At 40.4% G+C, this 24,982-nt stretch overlaps 1 protein-coding gene across 4 annotated transcripts; it reads left to right on the top strand.

Moving 5' to 3' along the window:
- Positions 1-116: 116 nt before the first annotated feature.
- On the top strand, positions 117-24,676 carry Actr6 (actin related protein 6). 4 transcript variants are annotated; one of them, XM_035451205.1, is made up of 11 exons: positions 117-250; positions 3,121-3,238; positions 4,193-4,261; positions 6,279-6,402; positions 7,519-7,654; positions 7,759-7,815; positions 11,619-11,717; positions 11,802-11,880; positions 19,129-19,300; positions 21,002-21,080; positions 23,492-24,676. In XM_035451205.1, exons 1-11 carry the CDS (start codon positions 183-185, stop codon positions 23,619-23,621), a joined length of 1,131 nt encoding a protein of 376 aa, XP_035307096.1. In that variant the 5' UTR covers positions 117-182; the 3' UTR covers positions 23,622-24,676. The 4 variants fall into 4 exon arrangements, with proteins under 4 accessions (XP_035307096.1, XP_027248397.1, XP_027248399.1 ...); XM_027392596.2 differs by having other exon boundaries at positions 20,942-21,080; positions 23,492-24,673; XM_027392597.2 differs by lacking the exon at positions 117-250 and having other exon boundaries at positions 3,201-3,238; positions 4,193-4,274; positions 20,942-21,080; positions 23,492-24,673.
- The last annotated feature ends 306 nt before the right edge of the window (positions 24,677-24,982 follow it).

Genomic DNA, 24,982 nt, shown 5'->3' with positions numbered 1-24,982 from the left:
GGATGCTCCGGGGGACAAGAAACGCCGCTTCGCTGCCTGACTTCCGGCGTACTCCGTTGCCAGAGTAACCGGAAGTTACGCTCGGCTCCGCCTCTACAAACCATAGAGTACCGGAAGAAGCCTGAGCAGAGGAGACCCAAGTGGGTAGTACCCGCACGACCGTGGCGTTGGTGGCTGCTGAAATGACGACCTTAGTTCTGGATAACGGAGCCTACAACGCCAAAATCGGTTACAGCCATGACAATGTCTCGTAAGTGCCCGTCGTCCCCGAGGGACAGGACCTGAAAGCCTCGTGTCTTCACAGGCTGCGCTTTCCGACTTGAGTGATCCGCAGACGCCCTCGCGCTGCCCCAGCCCGAGCCGAGGGGTGCCCCATTTGGAGCTGGGTTGGTGGGTTTGATATTCTGAACTGAAAGTGATTTTGACTTTCGTTTGGGACTCCGGAAGTGGAATGTATGTTTTGTTTGGTAACAGGAAATAGGTTTCTCGAGATTGAGGGAGCCAAAGATCTCAGAGTTCATGACATTTCAGAAATAGTGGATAGCGTTTTGGGCATACTCGCCTTTGGATAAGCGTAATTGTAGGGTTTCCATCGGATCCCCAAAAGGTTCAGTGCCACCCAACCGCCAAAATTGTAAAACCAACAGCATTAGAATCCAGGGAGTTTGAAGGCTTTGGGGCAATCAATTTGAATGACTTGGTTGGTAAAATCAGGAACACTACAGTGGCATCTCAGCATGTGTTGCATAAAATGTATGTTTGCATAAATAATAGACGTTTCTCGATGCTAGAACTCAAACCCGTGCCTCGCATACTGTACCACAGAGCCACAACCTCAGCTGCGCTGTAGCACTAGGTGTAATTCAGGATGACCTTAAACTTCAGATCCTCCTGCCTCCACCTCCTGGGTGCTAGGATTACAGCTGAGGGCCACCACTTCAGGCCTTAGTGGGCATTTGACTGAATTCTTTTTTTCTTTCTTTTTTTCTAAAGCTAGGTGTTGAACCCTCGTATGGTGAGCAAACACTGATGAAGACATTTATTAAAATAAGGCTTCTATATATGTTGGGTTTTTGTTGGATTGTTTTGGGGGGTTTGTTTTGTTTACAGTGAGAACCAGATACATGGGGCTGGAGAAATGATGGCTCAGTGGTTAAGAGCCCTTTCTGCTCTTCTACAGGACCTACGTTCAGTTCCCAGCACCTACATGGACTCTAACAATTATCTGTAACTCCAGTAGTAGGGGATCCACATCCAGGAAAAATAGCCATACACATAAACAAACAGATGCATGTAAATAGTACACGCATAGAAAGGGATTCTTTTTGTTTTGTTGTGTTTTTAATATGCTAGAGAATGAACCAAGAGCCTAGCAAATTTGAGGCAAGTGCTGTCCTGCTGAACTACAGCTTCCTCCCCGGTGTATTTCTTTAGTGAGACAAGGTCTCACACGGTAGCCTAGGCTAGCTTCAAACTCATGACAATCCTCCTGTCTCACCCTCCTGGGTGCTGGAGTTATAGGCATGACTCCTGGCTACCTAATACCTTGTTAAGGTAGAAATCAAGACCCACAGCCAGACATTACACAGAGAGTGAGAGAGACCTTGCAACACTCAGCCCTCAATGGGATGTTGCCATCATATCCCTCCCCTTAGAACCCTGTGGAAGAGGAGGTGGAAAAAGTTTAAGAGCCAGAGGGGATGAAGAGAACCAAGAAAACAAGGCCCACTAAATCAGCATGAGCAAAACTCATGAACTCATAGAGACCAAGGCAGCATGCCCAGTGACTGCACAGGTCTGTGCCAGGTCCTCTGTATTCATATTATGGCTTCCAGTTTAGGGTTTTTATGGGACTTGTGAGTGTATGAATAAATTAGTCTCTGATTCTTGTGTCTTCTCGTAGGCTCTTTTCCTTCTGTTGGTTTGTCTTCTTGTCCAATTCAATGTGATAGTTTTTGTTTTTATCTTACTGTATAATAAAGAAATTGAGATATGGCTATAAATTGTGACTTTCTTCCTGAAAATGTTCATCAGTGTATATCATTGTGCATATACTTTGACAATAATTTTCTTAGCATTTCAGGAATTATTTAGAGATACTAAAGAAGAGTAAGTACAGCAATGTTAAGCTTTATTTATAGACACTTGTACAGTTAGCAAAATAAAGTGTACACAAGGAAGCAAGCTAAATAGTCAAGTATAGCAAATTGGCTAAGAATATTAGAATGCAACCATGAAGTTGGCAGCAGAGCAGCTTCTTTTAGTTGTGGGTTAGGGTCAAACCTAGGTCTTCAAACATGTGCTTAACAACTGAGTCACAGGGGTTTCTTCTAAGAGACAGTATCTCACTGTGTTGTACAGGACAGTTTACAGCTCCTGGTTCCAGTGATGGTCTTGCCTCTGGTGCCTCTGGGATGACAGGCAATATAACCCTGAACCCAACCCATGCTGATCTTAAAAGTATGCCTTCCAAGAACATTTAAACAGGGAGAAAAACGTTGATAATAATAAGGGTGTGTATGAGTGTGTGCATAGCTATATGATACTGGGCTGGGATTTGTCTTCCTATCTAGAGTATGGGCTCATGGAGGTTGTGTGTATCTGGCAGCATGGAGAATGCCTTTAATCCTAGCACTGGGGTGGCAGCTTGAGGCTGGTTTGGTCTACGTATCAAGTTCCAGGCAGCATAGAGTTCTAGTTGGGAGACTGTGAGACTCTGCCATACAAAAGAAAACAAAAGCAAACAATTTTAAGTAGTTCTTAATTTTTTTTTGTGGTTTTCCAGGACAGGGTTTCTCTGTGTTGCCCTGGCTGTACTGGAACTCGCTCTGTAGATCAGGCTGGTCTCAAACTCACAGAGATCCACCTGCCTCTGCCTCCCGAGTGCTGGGATTAAAGGCGTGCACCACCACCATCACACCACCACCACCACCACCACCACCACCACCACCACCACACCACCACCACCACCACCACCACCACCACCAAAACCACCACACCACCACCACCTCCTCCTCCTCCTCCTGGCTGAATCTGGTAGTCTTTTAACACATAGGTGATGACTAAGAACTAGTGCTTAGTAAATATTTGCAAGATAATTCTTTATTTCTTTGCTTCTAGGGTTATTCCCAATTGTCAGTTCAGATCAAAAACAGCACGTCTTAAAACATTTACTGCTAACCAGATTGATGAAATAAAAGACCCTTCAGGACTCTTTTACATTCTTCCTTTTCAAAAGGTAATGCAATCATGTTTGATTTCTGATGTTATAAACCTATAACTGTGTGTGGGTGGATAGGGTCAGAGTACAGCTTTATGAAGTTCTCACTTTCTACCATGTTGAAGCAGGTCCCATTGCTGCTGTTGTGCTGTGTACTCTAGGCTAGCTGACCCTGAAGCTTCCGAGGGACTCTCCTGTTTACCCCTCCCATCTCTGCAGTAGGGATGCTAGGAATAAACCTGTGTGAGCCATTGCAGGTTCTGGGGATCAGACTTGCTATTTTTAATCTTGCGTATGTATGTGCAAGTAAGGCAGTTGCTGTCTGCAGTCAGAGGTGTCAGTGTCCCTGGGGCTGGAGCTACAGGCTCTAAAAAAGTTTGTTTCAATTTTAATTAAGATCTAATTAAAATGACAAATTGAAATTAAATTGTTTTAGTAAAGATAACCATAACTTAGTTATTCATTACAAGACTTTTTATTTATATTAAATTTTACTTGTATTAAAACAGATGGTATTCACACCTATATATTGGTGTGCTGTTTGAACCATTGACATCTTAGTTATTGTTCATCATAAGCTTTTGAATATTTACAAGGAGAGCACCGCCTTTGAAACTGATTGACACTCACATGGCATTAGGTAGGAAAAGATGACCACTCAGAGCTAGAGCTCAGAGATTTAGAGCATGTTAATCTGATTCCTTTTTAAGTTTATGTGGGGGGGTATGTGTTATGAGCAGGACGTCATGCCATCCCAGAGCTTGCATGTGGCAGTCAGAGGACAGACAGCCTTCTAGAGTTGGTTCTCCTCTTTTGTATCTGTGTCAGTTCTGGAGATGGAACTTGGGTCCCCTGGCTTGTGAGGCAATCTCGTTTACTCCCTGAGCCATTGCCTTTAACCTTATGTTTAAAAAAATCATTAAAATATTCTTGATAATTTAATGGTTTTGTTGTGTTTATTTTTAATTTTAGGGCTACTTGGTGAATTGGGATGTTCAACGACAAGTTTGGGATTATCTTTTTGGAAAAGAGATGTATCAGGTAACAAGTTAGAGTATGTATTAAAATTCTATTTCTGTATCTTAATTCAGATGAAAAATCAGTATTTACATTTATAAACTTCTATGTTAACATTTATAAACTTATAATTATATGCATTTAAGGCACCTGGATATAGATTTTATTTATTTATTTAATTTTGGAGGCAGGGTCTTACTATGTAGCCCTGACTGGGCTGGAACTTGCTATGGAGAACTGACTAGTCTCAAACTCTTTCTTCTGAGTGCTGATTTTTTGTTTTTTGTTTTTTTCAAGACAGGGTTTCTCTGTAGCTTTGGAGCCTGTCCTGGAACTTGCTCAGTAGACCATGCTGACCTCAAACTCAAGGAGATCTGCCTGCCTCTGCCTCCCAAGTGTTGGCTTGAGTACTGTTTTTTTTTTTTTTCAAGGCATGTACCACCACATCTAGTATGATGTTCTAAATATTTAGAAAATATAAATAACTAAAACCTACAGGTTGAAGAGTAAGTGGACTGCAGATAACCTATGAGAAGCTCAATAATGAATTTTTACTGTTTCTACTCTCCTCTCCCTAAGCTGGGAATCCATCCTGTGACATTTTTTTATGTTAAGTGATCCCTTGCCTGATATCTCAACTATGTCAGACATACACCATACCTTTTTTTTTTTCTCAAAAAGATAGTGATTGCCTACACATATGAATATATGGCAGTTACAAGAATTTTTATGTTTTTATTTATTTGTGTTGTGTGTGTGTGAGCATATGCCACATGTGTGCATGTGCCCACAGAGGCCATGGAAAGTACTGGATCCTTTGGAGCTGGATGGTTGTGAGCTGTGATGCTGAGAACTGAACTCCAGTCCTTTGGAAGAGCAACAAGAGCTCTTAATCACTGCTCCATCTCTCCAGTCCCTGAGAATGTCATGATTCTTTTCTTTAGATTTCTTTATCTAACTTTGCATATATGGGCGTTTCAACTACATATATGTCTATGCACCATAGGCCTGTACTACCCATAGAGAATAAAGAGAACATCAGATCCCCTGGCTGGGATTCGAACCTGAGTTCTCTGGAAGAGCAGTCACTGCTCTTAACTACTGAGTCATCTTTCTAGCCCTGGTTTTATGTTTTTAACAATATAACAATAGACCAGCCAAGAGGATACTCAAGTTTTAATCTACCCTAAGAATATGATGTTGGGAGGCAGAGGCAGGTGGATCTCTGTGAGTTCGAGACCAGCCAGGTCTACAAGAGCTAGTTCCGGGTCAGCCTCCAAAGCCACAGAGAACTACCCTGTCTCAGGAAAAAGAAAGAAAGAAAGAAAGAAAGAAAGAAAGAAAGAAAGAAAGAAAAAGAATATGATGTTGAAAGGATAAAAAGCCCAAGGGAAAAAATCAAACTGAAATGCCTAGTTGCCAGGAAGCTGCACCACAGTCTCCATTACTCAGGCTTGCACTGAAGACAAAGGAGCCCTAGCTAAGCTTGTGGACATTTATAAGAGCAGCATCATTGGGGAGGCTGTATCCTGGGTCCAGAACCTGAGCTTTGAATTGCCAGTATGGAAAAGGCAAAGGATAAGAGACCAAACATGGCTTCATGAATCCTGTCGAGTTTTCTGCAGAAGGTCTCTGGAAACTTGTTGCTTTTTTCTGTGACTAACAAAGTAGCAGTATTTCCACTACTTGGATTACATCAGCCTTTACTTTTGTCTTTAAGAGTTTGACACTTTGACAGTCCTGTGTTAGTTTTTTATTTTATTGAGGTAAGATTGCAACTAGACTCTTCAGTTCAAATATTAGCTCTAGCCCTAAGTGGCTATATGAACCTGGGTAACATATTCAGTTTTTCTGTGACTCAGTTCATGTATTAAATGAGGATTATAGTCAATATTATTATTATGAGGACTTTATAATTTTGTTTATTATATACTCACACATACACACACACATATATACACACATACTATATAGATATAAGACAAATTTTATGATGATCATGTAGGTTATAAAACTTTTGGAACTTTTTTTTCTCCCATAGGTTGATTTTTTAGATACTAATATTATTATAACAGAGCCATATTTTAACTTCACTTCAATTCAAGAGTCAATGAATGAAATTCTATTTGAAGAATACCAGTTCCAAGCAGTGTTAAGAGTAAATGGTAAGTTAAGAAGTTCTATTGAAATTAAGTTATGAGTGTGGTTATGAATGGGATAAAGCTGTAGGTGACAGCTTTTATTTCTGAAGGAAATAAAACAGAATTTTTATTTTAAGCAAAGAACTTTAGTTTGGCCTAGTGGCACAGGCCTATAATTCTGGCAGTTTGGGAGGGTGGGGCAGGAGGACTAAGAATTCACAGTTTGCCTGAACTACAGACTGAGTTTAAGGCCAAACTAAGCAACTGAGTGATAGTCTACCATAAAGTAAAAGAGGCCAAGTAGTGGGTTCCAGGTCTACCTAAACTATAGTTAGATTTCCCTTGTTTCCCTCCTTCAGAACAAAGCCAGCAGTGACAAAATAAAAGGTGGCATTCTTTTCTATTTACCATATAAGTGTGACTTTTAAAAGTTTAAACAGTGACATTTTAAGATAGTTATAAAGGGACTAGAGAGAGGGCTCAGTGGTTAAGAGTGCCTGCAGCTCTTACCAAAGACCCAGTTTGCTTCACAGGACCTAAGTTAGGCAACTACCACCGCTTGTAACTCCAGTGCTTTAGCCTCTGCAGACACCTGCACTCACATACACTCAGACACAATCACATACAAGTAATTAAAAATACAATCCAAGCCCAGTGGTGGTGGTGGTGGTGGTGGTAGTGGTGGTGCACAACTTTAATCCCAGCACTGGGGAGGCAGAGGGAGGTGGCTCTACACATGCGAGTTCCAGGACAGCCAGGGATCCACAGAGAAACCCTGCTACAAAAAATCTAAATAAGTAAATACACAAAACCAACCAACAAAATAAATAAATCCTAGAAAGACAGACTTATAAGTACTATTATGAGTTAACAATTTTCTTAAAAATTAGAGACTTTTTTGTTGTTTATTTGTGTGGTTTTGTTGTTGTGTTTTGTTTTGAGACAAGGTCTCTCTATATGGTCCTTTCTGCCCTAGAACTCTGCATCCTGTTTGCTGGGACTAAAGACTTTCACCACTACTTGGCTTAAAGGCAGCTTTTTGTTGCTGTTTGTGTTTGCCTTAGTTTGCTGCTTTTCTTTATTATTTTAAAGTAATAGTATATTTTAACGTGTTCACTTTTTTCTTCGCCCTTTTAATAGCCGGTGCTCTCAGTGCACACAGATATTTCCGAGATAATCCTTCTGAGTTATGCTGCATCATTGTAGATAGTGGCTATTCCTTCACACACATAGTTCCTTACTGTAGGAGTAAAAAGAAAAAAGAAGCGATTATTCGGTGAGCTACGTGTAGTTTTTATTTTATATCTCATCTTATGTCAATTTCATATTCATAGGATGAAACCTGTGATAACTGAGTAAAGTTTAATTCTGTCCTTTTAGGATAAATGTGGGTGGAAAACTCTTAACGAACCATCTAAAAGAGATCATATCCTACAGGTAATCATTGGCTTTGAACTTGGGGAGGAAGTGGTACCAGACACCCAGCTAGAGGTCGGCTTCTCTTTTCTTTTTTCTTGTCTCTGTCTCTGTCTCTGTCTCTGTCTCTCTCTCTGTCTCTCTCTCTCTCTCTCTCTCTCTCTCTCTCTCTCTCAGTTTTGGTTTTGCTTTTTTCGAGACAGGGTTTCTCTGTGTAGCTTTGGAGGTTGCCTGTAACTCGCTCTATAATCAGGCTGGCCTTGAACTCACAGAGATCTGCCTGCCTCTGCCTCCCAAGTGCTGGGATTAAAGGCGTGTGCCACCACCCTGCTGCTATAATTTTTCTTAATTATCCAGTTTATGTTACTTTTGTTCTGGTTAAACCTGTCTTCCCTTACTTAAATATAAGTCCAAAAGCTCAAAGGTCATGAACAGCATTCACAATATTTTGATTATGTAAATGTTATGTACTACTGAACCAAGTCAGCTGAGCTTGATTTCAGAATGTTGTGATATTTAATCCCCTTCCCCAGTCAGATGAGGAGAAGCAATTGGAAAGGAGGAAAAGGTTAAGACAAAGGAAGATTTAAGATGACAAGGGTGGGCACTGCTGCACATACCTATAATCCCAGCACTTGGCCAGCAGGAGAATCAAGAGTTCAGTATTAGCCTGGGCAACATAGTGAGTTTATTGGCTCTCCTTGGGCTACATCTTGAGACCCTGTCTCAACTCCATCCTCCACAAAAGACTTTAAAAATGCACACACAGGAAAATATTTGAAACAAAAGTAACAAAGTATGTATTTTCCTTACTGTATTTGCATAAGTGAGGTATGCAAATCATTAGTATGATGCAGTACATGTAAAAGTGACCAGAAAGTGGTTGAACCAGAACAGGGTAAGGTTCTTTTGAAATCTATTTTGGGCTGGCAGGATAAGATGGCTCGAGTGGTAAAGGTGCTTGCCTGAAAGTCTGAGAACCTGAGTTTGGTCACCAGGACCAAATGATGGAAGAAGAAAACTGACTTCACAGAGTTGGCCTCTGACACCCAAGCCCTGGCACACCTGGGTGTGTCTGCTGGTATACACACATAATTAATAAATAGAAATAAATTTTAAAGCTAATGTTATTAAGTTTTTAAATACATATAGAGTACTTATACATAATTAATGGGCAGACTGTTATTTTGATATGTGTATATGACACACATATACACATGCACACACATACATAAAATTAGGATAGTTAGGACATCTCCTCAGACATTGTTTCACTGGACAGGGAATTTTTTAAATTCTACCATTTTGAATAATGGAAATATTTGAACCATAGTTATCCTATTGTTCTAGAGCATTAGAAATTATTCCCCCTGCCCAGGCACTCTACCATTAACTGTCTTTACTCCACCTCCTACATACCCTTCCCAGGCTCTAATAGCCACTCTCAGAATAGGTGTTTTGTTTCTAATTTATTATTTGTGTGTGTGTGTGTGTGTGTGTGTGTGTGTGTGTGTGTGTGTGTGAGACAGAGAGAGAGAGAGAGAGAGAGAGAGAGAGAGAGAGAGAGAGAGAGGTGTCAAGGGACAGTTTGCCTCTCCTAGCGTTATGTGTGCTCTCAAATTGATCTCAGGCTCTCTAGGGTTTGCACAGCAAGCCTCTTTATTCACTCACAGAGCCATCTCATTAGTCCTCAGGATAGTTGATGGCTTTTAAGTATAGAAAAGGTTTAATCCTCATATATAGGCAAAGGCTTTAGAAATACAAGGACTGAGCTAGCCATGAATCTTATAAAACAAATTGAAACATATGCACTACATTGTATTGGTCAGCTTTGAGTTGGTGTAACAAAATATGCAAGATAATCAGGGGAGGTTCATTTTGTCTTCAGTTCCCAGAGGTTGGCTCCTTGGTAGCTTGGCCAGTGGCAACAGAATAATGTAGCTGGGCATGGTGGCACATGCACCCTGGAGGCAGGAGCAGGTAGAACTCTGTGAATTCAAGCCAGCCTGTTCTGCACAGTCATTTCTAGGACAGTAAGAGCTATGTAATGAGACTCTGTCTGAAAACAAACAAAAATGAATAACAGGAAAACGTTTGTGAGAATATATTTATTTGAAAATATAAAATAAACACATAGCATATAATAAAATCTGTACAAAGACAAATATTCACAGGAAATTATCTCATTAAAAAAAATTCGAAGCCAGTCAGTGGTGGCACACATCTTTAATCCCAGCATGTGGGAGGCAGAGGCAGGCATCTCTGTGAGTTCAAGTCCAGCCTGGTCTACAGAGTGAGTTCCAGGACAGCCAGAGCTACACAGAGAAACCCTTTTTCAAAAACAAACAAAATCCCATTTTCTGTGTTTTCTTTGATTTACTCATCAGATCATCTATATTGTGTACTGTACTGATTCATAATACTTCATAATCAGAAAAGATGATGTTAAGAGTGAGGACATTCTAGTGAGAGTCAGTTCAGAGTGACTGAGGAACAGTTCACTCTGTGGTCAGATAAGACCACCTAACACCCATTCTGAGTTTCCTTCTCTGTAGCTGAACTAACACTTGCCCTTTAAAGAAAGATTTACAGATGGAATATCATAATCAAATTGAGATTTTTTTTGTAAGGTTAAGATTTGTTTTATACATTCAAGAGTTTAATATTTCAAATGGGGCTTGGTAGCCTACTTCTGTAATGCTAACACTCAAAAGTCTGAGGCAGGGTGATTTCCATGAGTTCATGGCCAGCCTGGGCCAAATAGTTAGTTCTGTATTGTACTGGCTGTTTTTTGTGTCAACTTGACACAAGTTAGAGAGGAAGGAGCCTCAGTTAAGAAATACCTCCATGAGGTCCAGCTGTAAGGCATTTTCTCATTTAGTGATCAGTTGGGGAGAGCCTAGCCCATAGAAGATGGTGCCATCTGGGCTGCTGGTCCTCAGTTCTATAAAAAGATGGGTTCAGTAAGTCAGGGGTAGCAAGCTAATAAGCAGCACCCCTCCATGGCCTCTGCATCAGCTCCTGTCATCAGGTTCCTGTCATGTTTGAGTTTCTGTCCTGACTTCCTTGAGTGATAAACAGCAATGCTGAAGTGCAAACCAAATAAACTGTTTCCTTCCCAACTTGCTTTCTGGTCATGGTGTTTTCATCACAGCAATAGAAACCGAAACTAAAACTGTTTGGACACCTACACACATACACCAAAAAAAGTAGTACTTTAATGTTTCTTAAAAACACCATTAAATATTAATTCTAGACGTGGGTCTCTCTCTGTGTGTTTTATGGGTGTGTGTGTGTGTGTGTGTGTGTGTGTGTGTTTATTGGCCTTAGAAAGATAAGGTGGGTGCTGGAGAGGTGGCTCAGTGGTTAAGAGCACTGGCTGCTCTTCCAAGGGCCCCTGGTTTGGTTCCCAGCACCCACATGTAGGCTAAAAACTGTTCATTACTATAGTTGCAGCACCCTTCTCTAGCCTCTATGGACACTGCACATGAGTTTACAAACATACACACCAGCAAAATGCATAATGAATAGAATAAAAAAATAAAGCTTTAAAAGGAATTTAAATGGTATATTTAAGTAATGTTCAGTTGCTTCTCATTTCAAATTCTGTCTATTTATAAATTGCATTTATTTTGTTTGGGGCCATGGTTGGTATATATGCATGTGCATGCCTGCATAAAGACCAGTTGACAGCTTGTGGGAGTCCATTCTCTCCTTCCACCTTGTGGGTCCCAGGGATCAAACTCCTCAAGCTTGGAGTTGGGTGTCCTAACATGTGGAAACCCCTTGCCAGACCTCACATTGTACACATTTTTGTCTGTTAGGCAGCTGCATGTTATGGATGAAACTCATGTGATGAATCAAGTGAAAGAAGATGTGTGCTATGTGTCTCAGGACTTCTACAGGGACATGGAGATAGCAAAGTATGTATGATGGTCATTGGCATTTGGCAAGTGGATTTTCAGGTGCTATTCTCAGTTGCAAATTTTGTAAATATCCTTTTTCAGATTAAAAGGAGAAGATAATACAGTGATGATTGACTACGTTTTGCCTGACTTCAGTACAATTAAAAAGGGCTTTTGTAAGGTAACTTTTAAATTTCTTTTTTGTTTCATATTTTTATTTGATGCATATGGCTATTTTGCTTGAGTGTATGTCTGCATTGCACTCATGAGCAGTGCTCACAGAGGCCAAAAGGTGGTCACATTATCTGGAACTATAGTTATAGACGGTTGTGAGCCACTATGTGGATAGGTGCTGGGAATTGAACCTGGGTCCTCTGAAAGAGCAGCCAGTTCTCTTCACTGCTAAGCTATCTTTCCAGCCCCTAAAAGGTAAGTGAAAACAAAATCCTCTACAATATCTTATCAAGTGACAACCTTAGCCATATTTGGTAAGTATTAACATCTGGCTGGGTTGACAGGGTCTTACAGTGACTGCCTTAAAGGCAGTCCTTTTGTAGCCATTTCTTTAGGCACACGTAGGTGAATTTAATTAATGAGTCTCTTACTGAATTTATTTAGGAAAAATATTAGTCAAATGATAGCATATGTGGTGATATTTTGTTTATGATCTAACAAAGCTTTCCTGAAGATCAGAGTGCAGAGCTAGCCACACTAGTCAGTCGTAGAGGCCAGGCTGTGGTGGCACACACCTTTAGTCCCAGCAGCCACACTAGTCAGCCATACAGGCCAGGCTGTGGTGGTACATACCTTTAGTCCCACAAAGTCGTCATTTGGAGCAGGGCCTAGACCCTCCCCTATGTGTCTAGGCTGAGAGAGTATCCCTTTATGTGGAATAGGTTCCCAAAGTCCATTCATGTATTAGGGATAAATGCTGATCCACTACCAGAGGCCCCATAGATTAACCAGACCTCCAAACTGACATCCTCGTTCAGGGGGTCTGGAACAGTCTTATGCTGGTTTTCCAGCTATCACTGTGGGGTCCACAAGCAACCCCTTCCTTGTTCAGGTCAGCTGTTTCCCTGGGTTTCTCCAGCCTGGTCTTGACCCCTTTGCTCATCACTCCTCCCTCTCTGCAACTGGATTGCAGAGTTCAGCTCAGTGTTTAGCTGTGGGTGACAAGCTCCCCTTTCAGTCTGAGCATTGGTAGAGGTGAGAACGCTCTAGTGGCTGGCCACTTTGCTTCCCTGATCTTCAGCTTTAACCTCAATGTCTGTCTCTGGGTTTTTATTATTAATACCATTGAGAATTTGTGCTACATCCATATGTGACAAATGTTATTTTAAGTAATATTGTTTAAGAATTGTTTTGAGCCTGGTCGTGGCGCATACCTTTAATCCCAGTACTGTGAGGTAGAGGCAGGTGGATCTCTGAGTTAGAAGCCAGCCTGGTCTACAGAACTAGTTCAGGGCTATACCGAGAGACCCTGTCTTGAAAAACAAAACAACAACAACAACAACAGCAAAATACTTGAAAACCAGTTAGAGATTACTTATTTTCCTGTTATGAAAAGATTTGATGTGGATGATCCCAAACTGAATTTACTCATGTCTGTTCCAGTATAATCAGATTGTTGTGAAGGGAAATCTCCATTGCACATTCCAAGTGTTAAGAAGCAGTTTATCTTCATTTTCAAGATTATTTCCCCTTGTCTTTGATCAGCTCAGAAAAAGACAGTTCTGTGTTTGACGACTGTAAAGTCTGACCTAGTTAATGGCTTGATAAAGACTCTTGGGAAGTTAAAAACTTCTACTAAGAAATGTACAGAGACATGATAATATTCATTTAGAATAGTGGGAAATTGGCAACAGCCTAAGTAATATAAGGAAGATAATTTTTAATATACTTTTGTAATAAATAATGATGAAAACAAAGTAGAACTACATGATTACCATGGATTCGCCCAAACTGTAATATTTAATAAGAAGCAGTCTATAGACGGGTATGCATACCTTCAGTCTATGTAGAATGCAACAAAACTAACCTAGTTTTGCATAGTTTCAAAAGACTGTGAATGTTGAACATCAGGTTTAAAAAGGAATGATAATGTATTTGTAAACTTGCATCAAGCTACTTAATGGGTATTTGTAGCTTATGTAAGTACTTGTACTTAGCATGCCTGAAATTTTTCTTTCCATAACACAGAAGTGAAATACAGATTAAAATTCACGAAGGAAAATTGTCCCAAACATTTAGACTATGGCAGCTCTCTCATTAGACACACTTGATCATCTACATGTTTTTATGTCTAATTATAATCACAATCCAATGATGAAAGAGATGCTTTGGAGAACATAAGACACAGTGGCAAAGTTGTCTGTTCTTGCAGAGATGGGCCTGCGTAAGGTCACAGTGATTTCTAGTTTCTCCCAACCTGACAGATCACTGGAATCATGAGGGCATTAAAAATCTCTATGGTCGGGGCTGGAGAGATGGCTCAACGGTTAAGAGCACCGACTGATCTTCTAGAGGTCCTGAGTTCAATTCCCAGCAACCACATGCTGGATCTGGTGCCCTTTTCTGGTGTGCAGATATACATGGAAGCAGAATGTCGTATAGAAATAAACAAATAAAATCTTAAAAAAAAAATCTCTATGGTCTTGGCTGGCCAAGTTGGTTCAGTGATTGAGAGCATACACTGCTCTTCCAGAGGACCTGAGTTTGATTCCCAGCATATGTTAGGTGATTCACAACCACCTGTAACTCCAGCTTCAGGGAATCTGAGGCCTCTGGCCTCCTTAAACACCTGTAACTATGTGCATAGTCCCCCAACACACATATACATATAATTAAGAAGTAAATAAATATAAGATCTGTTTGGTTTCTCTTCATCCTAGGAGCTTTTAGTTCTTAAGTCAGAGAACTTTTCTGGATAATGGACAACTAGGAAAAAATCTTTCTCTTTTTTAGAACTTTTCTCAGGGCTGGAGAGATGGCTTGGTGCTTCAGAACACTAGCTGGTCTTCCAGAGAGAGGGCCTGCAGTTAACCACATGAGGGCTCACAACCATCTGTAATGAGATCTGGTGCCCTCTGCTGGCCTGCAGGGATACATGCAGACAGAATACTGTATACATAATAAATAAATGAATCTTAATTTAAAAAATATTATCTCCTGCCCTGTGAGTGACATGCCAGTAGATTATCAGATATCATCTCAGCTCTGTCAGTTTCTTCCTGAACCAGCACCTGATTGGTGGGCCTGTACTGTTGAGGTTGCTCTTACAGTTTTGTATAGTATTTTGCGATTGTTTGCAGGTTTTTGTTGACCCATGCATGACCTTGTGAACAGAGTCTTGCACTTTTTTAACTCTGTATCGACTTCTTTGCTGTGACCTGTATGGCTTGGTGCCTTGACCTGAGTGGGGGTGGCAAAGGAGTGAAGAATGTACAGATATCTAGCCAGGGTCAGTTGGGCTGTGTACATTCTAATGGAGTGGCACCAACTCCAACAGCAATCTGGAACCTCAGTCTGTTTATTACTGCACAGCCAGGAGGAGATAGTGTCGGTGGGAGGTGTCAGTTACAGTGGTCTCTGGCTGTAAACATTGGTGGGGAGGAAGGTGTAGTTGCTAGTTTTTGCACACTGGTCAGCCGATAGAAAGATAGAAACATTCCTCTGAGACCAGAGGAAGGCTTTGCCATTCCAACCCTGACCCCTGTGTTGGAGGCTTTGCCACTCCATCCCTGACCCTTATGGGGTAAGGCTTTGCCACTCCAACTCTGACCCTTATGGGGGAAGACTTTGCCAGTTCCCATGTGTTGAGGCATTGATACTTGATTGACTGTGTCATGTTCACAGTATACACTCACTCAAGCCTTTTTACATTCTAGGGGTTCCTAGGCCCCCATACTAATTGTTGATTTTCTTATGTAATGTACACATTATCAGATGAGAACATAAAGTTAGTTGACTTGGGCTCCTGCTATACAATAGTATTTTTTACAATAGTATTTTTTTAATGAATGGTTTACTCAGCCGGGCAGTGGTAGTGCACGCCTTTAATCTCAGCACTCGGGAGGCAGAGGCAGGCGAATCTCTGTGAGTTTGAGACCAGCCTGGTCTACAAGAGTTCCAGGACAGCCTCCAAAGCCACAGAGAAACCCTGTCTCAGAAAAAAAGAAAAAAAAAAAGAATGGTTTACTCTTTGTTGATTAATGTTAAAGTTTATACCCTATATACAGCCATGTTTAGTCATTTATATAAAAGTTATTGTGTATAAGTAAGTTCAATTATAAAATTTGAGTTTCTTTAGTACTTTATTGTTTGTTTCATGCTAGGAAAACAAAATTCTGACATTAGAGAAACATTGTTGCATGAAATTCGGAAAATGGTTTTGAGCCTTCATACTTAGTGTCTTTTTGTTGTTGTTTTGTTTTGTTTTGTTCCAGACAGGGTTTCTCTGTGTAGCTTTGGAGCCTATCCTGGCACTTGCTCTGGAGACCAGGCTGGCCTTGAACTCACAGAGATCTGCCTGCCTCTGCCTCCGGAGTGACCACAGCAGCTCTTATAAAGAAAACATTTCATTGGGACTGGCTTACAGTTCAGAGGTTTAGTCTATTATCATGGCAGTAAGCATTGAGTCATGCAAGCAGACATGGTGCTGGAAAAGGTGCTGAGAGTTCTCCATCTGTATCTGCAGGCACCTGCAAGAGAGAGAGAGAGAGAGAGACTGGTCCTGACATGAGCATTTGAAACCTCAAAGTCCACCCCCAGTGACCAACTTCTTTCAACAAGGCTACACCTCCCAATAGTGCCACTCTCTGGTGACAAAGCATTCAAATCTATGAATCTATGGGGGCTGTTCCTATTTAAACCATCAAAGTTAGGATATTGTCAATTAGAACTGGGATGTAGTCAAGAATGTTTGGGAAACCTGAAGCTTTGATTTTTCTCCTGCTTGATAGAAGGAAGGATAACAACATATTGACCTATAACGTCAATAATATCAATGACAAACAACAGAAATTCTAATTTCATCTCTTCTCAGAAATAGGATGCCTGCTAAAGTGTAAACTGTCAGACCTACATTGAGAACATCCCTTTAGCATTAGTGATTACCACTTTCTGCTTTAATGGTACTAGAAATAAATGTATGAGCACCATCTAGTAAATCATGAGTTTTGCTGACCAGTTCTCCACAGCCTTCATTTGTCTGTGTCAGAAAAAAATGTTTTGAATTGTATTCTTAAACAGAAACTACTTGTATTTCCAGAAAACACATGAATGACTAGTGGCCTTGGTGCCGACATTCAGCAAGGACACTGAGTACTGGCTCTTTTCCCAGGTTAGCTGTTTGGTCCAGTCGGCCTGATCCTCTTCTGAGATCAGGGCTTTAAACAAGCTAAACACCTTTCATGTCCTCCAGTCTATGTTGGTCTCGGGTAGTTTTCCAGTGTTGACAAAATGAGTTTTCCTTAAACTGAATCTACTGTGTGTATATGTTCCCCTGCTTCAACCTCCCAAGTACTGGGATTGCAGGTGTATGCACCATACCAGACTTAATGTTACCTGTGAGTTAATTTGTAAATTCATAAAGAGTATTTTCCATTCTACTTAAGACAAAATGATGATTCTTCTATGGAGAGTGATACTATTTTTCTTTTTTTCTTTTTAAAGATTTTATTTATTTATTATGTATACACTCTTCTGCCTGCATGCCAGCAGAGGGCACCAGATCTCATTCAAAGGTGGTTGTGGGCCACCATGTGGTTGCCGGGAATTGAACACAGAACCTCTGGAAGAGCAGTCAATGCTCTTAACCTCTGAGCCATCTCTCCAGCCCGATACTATTTTTCTTACTACACCAATTATTTAATTGGGTTAGAAGTGGTTTATATTTATAGTTTCCTAGAAATGTTGTGTAATCTGGAAAGTTTTGTCTAAAATTTATGTTATGAGCAGAGTGTTCCCAGATGTTTGCAAGGTGACTCATTCATATGCAGGTTATGATGTAAGGGAATATTTCTGGTATGCTTTGGGCTGGTATGTCAGAATGTGAAGAAGTCACATGATGTTCCTGAGCCTAATTATATCATGAATGTAATGACAGTGTGAAACTTGTAGAACAATACACATAAAATGTCTAATACAGTTAATGGCATGTGTTATGTTGCATGTCATTGTCGAGGAATTTATTGAATAGCCATCATATACTAGGTAATGTATGCTATACTAGGTAGTGGCTATTTGATGAGCACTATAGGTTGGGAGTACCACATATGTACATATGTAGTAAGGAAATATGTATGTACACACATACACATATGTCTATATGCACACAAATATTTGTTAAAATGTTTATATATTACTCATTAATAATACATAATTATCATGTTAAATATGTTTATACTTATATAATATACTGTTGTGGTGGAAAACTGGATCTGTCACCTGGATGAAGTGAGTGACTATAGCTGAATCTATGAAAGAATGGATGACTCTAAAGTTGAACAGGACTGCCATTTTAATGACAAGGATGTTGAGGACGGAGACCCTTTCTTCTAGCCCCTTCATGATCACAGCTCACTGAGGGGTAGACTAGAACATGAAGAAGAGAATGGACCTAGTTCATGTAAAGCTTGCATTTGCTGTGTAGACCCAATACAAGTTGTCATTATAGGGAACATTTCAGTGATGAAAGGAGGGTCTGCCTAGTTATTTGGAAATGGATTGATCTGTTACTAGTTGAGAATTTCATACATGCATATAATGCATTTTCAAATCTCCCCCCTTTCTTTCCTCTCCTATTCCTCACTGTCCTCACTGCCACTTTTCCTTCCCAACAAAGTATGTTCTTTATTTTTTTAGCCCACTGAGTCTCCTCTGTGCTGTCCATGTGTGCACAGGCATAGGATCATCTATGGGAGCACGGTTAGCCACATGTCCAACAAACATGTAAAGAAAGAATGAACTACATAGGGGCAGGAACACAGCAGAGTGACTGCTGTTCTGCATGGGACTCACACACTGTTATGGGTCAACTATAGCTTCCACGCCTATGTTCTCCTTTCCTTTCTTTTAAAAACATATGGAGTAAAGCTGGTAGATTGTCTGCAGGATTGGATGGCCACAGTAGCATTGATTTTTTTTTTTTGAGGCAGCCCCCCACCCCCCCACCCTTGCATCACTATCTTGGAACTCATTATGTAGCCCAGGCTGGCCTCAAACTCACAGAGATCCTCCTGTCGCTCTGCCTCTTGAGCTAATTTTATTTGTATACTATGGCAACAGGACAGAAAACATTTTACTAACTTTTGAGACTTCTAATAAGAACATGGCTACTCTATTATATTTACATATTTCTAATTACCATTTGTCATGTGAACAGGATGCTGTGTAGTTCATACTCTTCATCTTCCTTTGCTTTAAGCCGAGAGAAGAGATGGTGCTGAGCGGGAAGTATAAGTCTGGGGAACAGATTCTTCGCCTTGCCAATGAGAGGTTTGCTGTTCCAGAGATCCTCTTTAACCCTTCTGACATTGGAATTCAGGAGATGGGGATCCCGGAAGCTATCGTCTATTCAATTCAAAACCTACCTGAAGGTACATTAATGATTAGAGTTAAATGCTGAAAAGAAATAGTTTTGAAAAATCATAATTATAGTACTGTTTCTTAGGTAATTTCGAACAATGACACCTGTATTATTGGTAGAAATTTCCAGATACTATAATTCACTTAAATAATTCTTGGTTGATTTGTTCTGGGTCATAAATTGTATTTTGCAAAAGTCATTATGATCTTTTTAAGCATGAATATATCTTTCCTTAAGTATTAAATTGCTCTATTCATTTTAGAAAAGTATGTTGTTTTTATTATTGAGGCATAGTCATCTTATGTAGTTCAGACTGGCCTAGAACTCATGACCTCCCTGGTTCAGGATTCTGAATGTTAAATTTATAGTCATGAACTTCAAGGCTCAACTGAAAGTTTTAATCCATATTTTCACAGAATTGAAATGTAGAGTGATGTGGGGTGTTTTCTGTATGCTGCAAATATGTGTTGCTTTTAGTGGTTGATGAATAAAGCTGATTTGGCCAATGGCCAAGCAGAATAGAGCCAGGCAGAAAATCCAAGCAGAGATAGAGTGAAAGAAGACGGAGTCAGAGCTACACCATATACCTGTGTATATGTTCTCGCCGGCAAGAAACATACACACAGGACACTCGGATCCTTCTGCAGGAAAGCTTTAATGCATCTTGAGAGTAGGAGAGCATAAGCTTACCAGAGCGGAGACCCCGGCCCAAGAATCCCTTCCCTTAATAAAGGCTGGCTGGCCGCCTGGGACGTGTCACCCTATGAATGGCTTCAGCTCCTCAGGCCAAATGAGCCACGGGATAGGCAGAGATCAAAGGAATGGAAATTACCCAGCGCCTGCGAAATAATTTACATTCGGAGTCTGCAGGCACCATCATTGTAATGGAGAATGCAGGAACGGCTCCCTACATACCTGGGCAAGCAAGATGTAAGGTAACAATTCACGAACCTCGTGGTAAAATATAGAATAATAGAAATGGGTTAATTTAATTGTGAGAGCTAGTTAGTAATATGTCTGAGTCATTGGTCAAATCTGCTTCACTCATCAACCAATAAAAGTAACACATATCCGGAGCATACAGAATTACATCCCACATCTGTAAGGGTTTTTTTTTGTTTGTTTTTGTTTTTGTTTTTGTTTTTGTTTCTCAAGTTAGGGTTTCTCTGTGTAACAGCCCTTGCTGTCCTGCAACTGGCTCTGTAAACAGGGCTGTCCTTGAATTCACAGGCATCCACCTTCCTCTGCCTCCCTAGTGCTGGGATTAAAGGTATGTACCACAGCTCAGCTAAAATTTAAAGATTTTATTTGGTGTTTTTGTTTGTTTGTTTTTTTATTTATTATTTTTGTTTGTTTTGGTTTTTTTTTTTTGAGACATGGTTTCTCTGTGTAGGTTTGGAGCCTATCCTGGCACTCACTCTGGAGACCAGGCTAGCCTCAAACTCACAGAGATCCACCTGCCTCTGCCTCCCGAGAGCTGGGATTAAAGGTGTGTGCCACCAACGCCCAGCAAAAATTAAAATCTTACCAATAGACCCCAAGATGTTTCGAAGCCATAGCCATGATTGCCGCCTGCCGTTGTGCCCAGCTGAGTCTTTCCAGAGACAACTAGGTTTCCTAACACTGTTTTTCTTCTTTTTCTACTTTAAAGAAATGCAGCCACATTTTTTTAAGAACATCGTTTTGACTGGAGGAAATTCCCTCTTCCCAGGATTCAGAGATCGCGTTTACTCAGAAGTCCGATGTCTGACGCCAACAGATTATGATGTTTCTGTCGTGCTGCCTGAAAAGTAAGTGTCTGTTTATAAAAAAGCAGAGCCATCTTCTGGGAAGGTGGCTAGGGGATGGGGGTGGGGTGGGGTGAGTGACAAGCTTGGCTCTGTATAGACACTGGCTCATTTATTCCCCAGGGGGGTCCTGGCTTTCTTTCTCCAGAAAATAAAAGTTTAAATATTAAGTGAGTTGGAAGAGATGGCATGTAATGTGCCAACCACGTGTGATGAGCAGTAACTCCCGCTGCTCTTTCCATGTGTGTGTCAGTCCTGGCTCCAAGGATTTTTACAGACAAAGAAGCCAAATTATTGGATTTATCTTAGCCAACCATTATCTACTGAGTTCTATCAAGAATAGAAGTTTAAGGATTGAATTATTAAGATCATCTATATCAATTCATATCTTATGGGAGTTTTAAGTTGTAAATGTTTTGTGAGAACTTTAGAGTTGACTAGAATGTATTTTTATTAAAAATTGTTGTGAAGTCATTTGTGGTGGTCCTTGCCCATAATCCCATTTTTAGGAATTTAGAGACAGAAAAATCAGGAGTTTAATGCCAGGCTCAACTACATAGCAGTTTTGAAGCTGCTGATCCATGTGAGACTCTTTAAAAAAAAAAAAAAAAAAAAACTTAGAGAAATCTGTTTTAATGTCTACTACTGTTTTTATGAAAAAGGGGCAGATAGTATCATTTCACCATAAGCAGTTAAGGTAGAACTCTGGAGCTGTGGATGTGGGTTTACCTATCATTCTCCCCAGAGCTTTGCATTGGCCATTGGAGAGAGAAGGCCTTGTGAGCCAGAATCATTATGGTTAGTTCATAGCAGCTACCAGAGCAAAGCCTAGTTATACTGCCTGAATTAGAAGGGCTTTTTTTTTTTTTTATTGTTTTTTGTTGTTGTTGTTGTTGTTGTTGTTTGAGACAGGGTTTCTCTGTGGCTTTGGAGGCTATTTTATTGTTTTAACTGTGTGTGGCGGGAGTTGTGGAAGGGGTGTGCTGCAGGCATGTGTGCAGAGGTCAGAGGACAGCTCTGTGGACTTGGTTTTCTCCTCCTACCTTTATATGGGTCCCAGGGATTCAACTCTGTTTTCAGGCTGAGGTAGAAAGAACTTGTGTGGTGAGCCAGCTACATCACCTGCCCGAAACAATAGTTGTTTGCTTGCTTGTTTGTTTGAGATCATCTCACTGGCTGGTCTGGGACTCACTGTGTAGACCAGGATGGCCTCAAAAGCATATCAATTACTCTGACTTTCTCTGCCCCCTGTGTGCCAGGATTCAAAGCCTGCACCATCAGACCATGGCTAACTCAAAGCTTGCCTAGTGGTAGTGGCAGAGTTACAAATAAGATCCTATTCTAATTAAATTGAAAGGTTTGGGGTTTTTTGTTTTTACACTAAAATAGTATTTTTCAAAGTTTGTAGTAGTAAAAAGAAGGCCCTCATCTACATCACTTTATTTTCCTTTGTTTTTGTTTTTTTGAGACCCAATGTGGCTTGTTATATAGTCCCAATAGACCCTAAACTGGCAATCATTATGCCCATGCTTCCAAGTGCTGGGATTACAGATACGCATCACCTGTAACACTTTCATTTCTAGCTATTGGGTAAAAGGATTAAAGAATGGTAACTGCTGGAATAATTTTTGGTCAGCAGTAACATTTATATACTTCTTAACACTGGGTTTTTGTCCTGCATATACACATCTGAGGCCAAGGAATTGACACAAATAGCTTTTGTTCTATAATTCTATGAGTCATTGTGCATTTTTCCTTTCAAAGGAAAATCACAGGCACAAATATAAGGACATAAATAAACCTGTTAATAAAAGGTTGCAGACACAGTAGCTAAGGCAGTTCTCCCCACCTCCTCTGATCTCAGCTGGGGAAGAGGAGGAATAGAGCTGAGTCAGCACAGAGCCCTTAGGGTCTGCAGTCAGCAGAGCCAAAGAGTGCCTGACTTGGTCAGATTTTACCTCCTGTCCAGCTTACCGAGAGACAATCAGCAGTGTCTTATAGCAGCAACAGCACAGACTGAGTGGTGCTGAGACAGTTTCTAGGTCCACACTATAGCACAGCTGCAGGGTAACCTTAGAACCTCCTGTTCCCAGCTCCAAAGTGGGACTGACCCATAGTTGTTGATGGCTTCCTATGAGAATCATCAGGTTCACACATCTTCACTTGGGTTTAGGTCCAAAGTTAGCACATTTTTCCCCCTTACCCATCTCCAGCTTTTGTTTATGTTCAGGGGTTTTCACAAAAGTAGAGGGACCATAAAAGAGGGGACATGGGGGAAATTATCCCACTGCTTTAGTCTGATGAGGAAGAGCTTATCTCTACACTGTAAATGGGATTCCACTAAGTTGAGCAGAAGGAGTCTGCAATTGACATTTGTTCTATAAATGTGTTCATTTGCATCATCTCTATTTCAGCCCTATTACTTACTCCTGGGAAGGTGGAAAATTGATATCTGAAAATGATGACTTTGAAGATATGGTGGTTACAAGAGAAGATTATGAAGAAAATGGACATAGTGTCTGTGAAGAGAAATTTGATATTTAAGAAACATTTTGGAATGAAAGTCTTGGGAAGCTTGATTTCAAAGTTTCCTTGAAAGGAGGTTAAGGACCTTTTCATTGTTAAGAGAAAATCTTCAACTAACATAAATAGTCTGAGTCATGGCTGATGTTCACAGGCTTCTAACGTGGGTTTTACTGTCAAGTGTAATTAAGCCCATGTTTCATTTAGTAGTTAGACTACTATACCAATACTTACACTGTTTCTGAGAATACATTGTCTGTCATGAGAAAGTGAGAGTAAATGTTTAATTTTTCATGCTTGAAAACTCACCATTCAGTTGTTCCTAAAAGACCTTTGTGTAGTTTTGACTGTGATAGGCTGTGTTTGTAGACTGATAAGATTCTGATCTCTTGGAACTAAGTATTTTATTTAAAGTTTGTTATTCTTATTTGCACATTATAAAGTTGGAAAGATCAATACTAAATATGTATGTATGATGTTTCCTTTTTATTTAGTAAAAGTTTGAGAGTGTAAAGATTTTCATAGTGTCTGTGGTCACCACTGTTCTGAAAAAATGTGCTTTGTTTTAGAAGTCCTTTTATGTAGCCACTGTAAACATAGTAGGATAGGAAGCTTAGTGACAGTACACTTGCCTACCATGCTTAAGGCCCTGGGTGTGAGCTCTGCACTGCCAAAGCAATTGCTTTCCAATTTGAGGAAAGAGCTGTCACTTTCCTGGAGTTAAAACATGCCATCCTGGAGGCAAGTTCCTTAAAACTCAAGAAGAACTAGAGAGGCTCATTAAGACTCAAAAAGCAAACAACTCAAAAATCTCAAAAAGTCCCTAAAACTTAGCAGATTCACAAGGCCTCATCCATCCTAGGATGTATAAATAGTAATGCCTTCTGGGAAGATACTTTCTGACCTGCAAGTCATGTAGAGCACTCCAAAGTATCAGCTTTTTCTGAGTTGTTAGTCATGCTAGAGTGGGCGTTAAGTGACACAGCTACCTTTGAGATATCTATGCTGCTGTATGTATCCCTCACCCATATTCCTGTAATTAATTAACACCAATAAATTCATTGGTTCACTAATTAGACTTTGGCAATGTTGTTACTTTGATATGTTGTCAGTTCCCTATCTGGGTGACTAGACGTGTGTGTATGTGCAAATACTGTCATACAACACAGTGACATTAGCAAATGAGTCAGATAGGTTGCTTGGACTACATGTGTGACAGCCAAGAACACATGGGGTCTTGTATCTGTCGAGGTCAGAAAGTCAAAAACAGAAAAAACAGGTGCCCTAACACAAGGATGGATAGCTACATGAAGAGTGAAACTAGATGCTTATCTCTTACCCTGGACAATACTCAACTACAAATGGATCAAGGACCTCAGCAT

This window comes from Cricetulus griseus (assembly GCF_003668045.3).
Source record: "Cricetulus griseus strain 17A/GY chromosome 1 unlocalized genomic scaffold, alternate assembly CriGri-PICRH-1.0 chr1_0, whole genome shotgun sequence".
NCBI lineage: Eukaryota > Metazoa > Chordata > Mammalia > Rodentia > Cricetidae > Cricetulus > Cricetulus griseus.
The sequence above is the reverse complement of the archived record's forward strand: the minus strand, read 5'-3'. Positions and strand labels throughout refer to the sequence as shown.

Excerpts from the sequence above, each read along its gene's own strand:
- Actr6 (XM_027392596.2), top strand. The coding sequence starts at position 183 with ATGACGACCTTAGTTCTGGATAACGGAGCCTACAACGCCAAAATCGGT. Across the intron at positions 11,718-11,801 it reads AGGGACATGGAGATAGCAAA|ATTAAAAGGAGAAGATAATA; the intron begins GTATGTATGATG and ends ATCCTTTTTCAG. Across the intron at positions 19,301-20,941 it reads AATTCAAAACCTACCTGAAG|AAATGCAGCCACATTTTTTT; the intron begins GTACATTAATGA and ends TCTACTTTAAAG.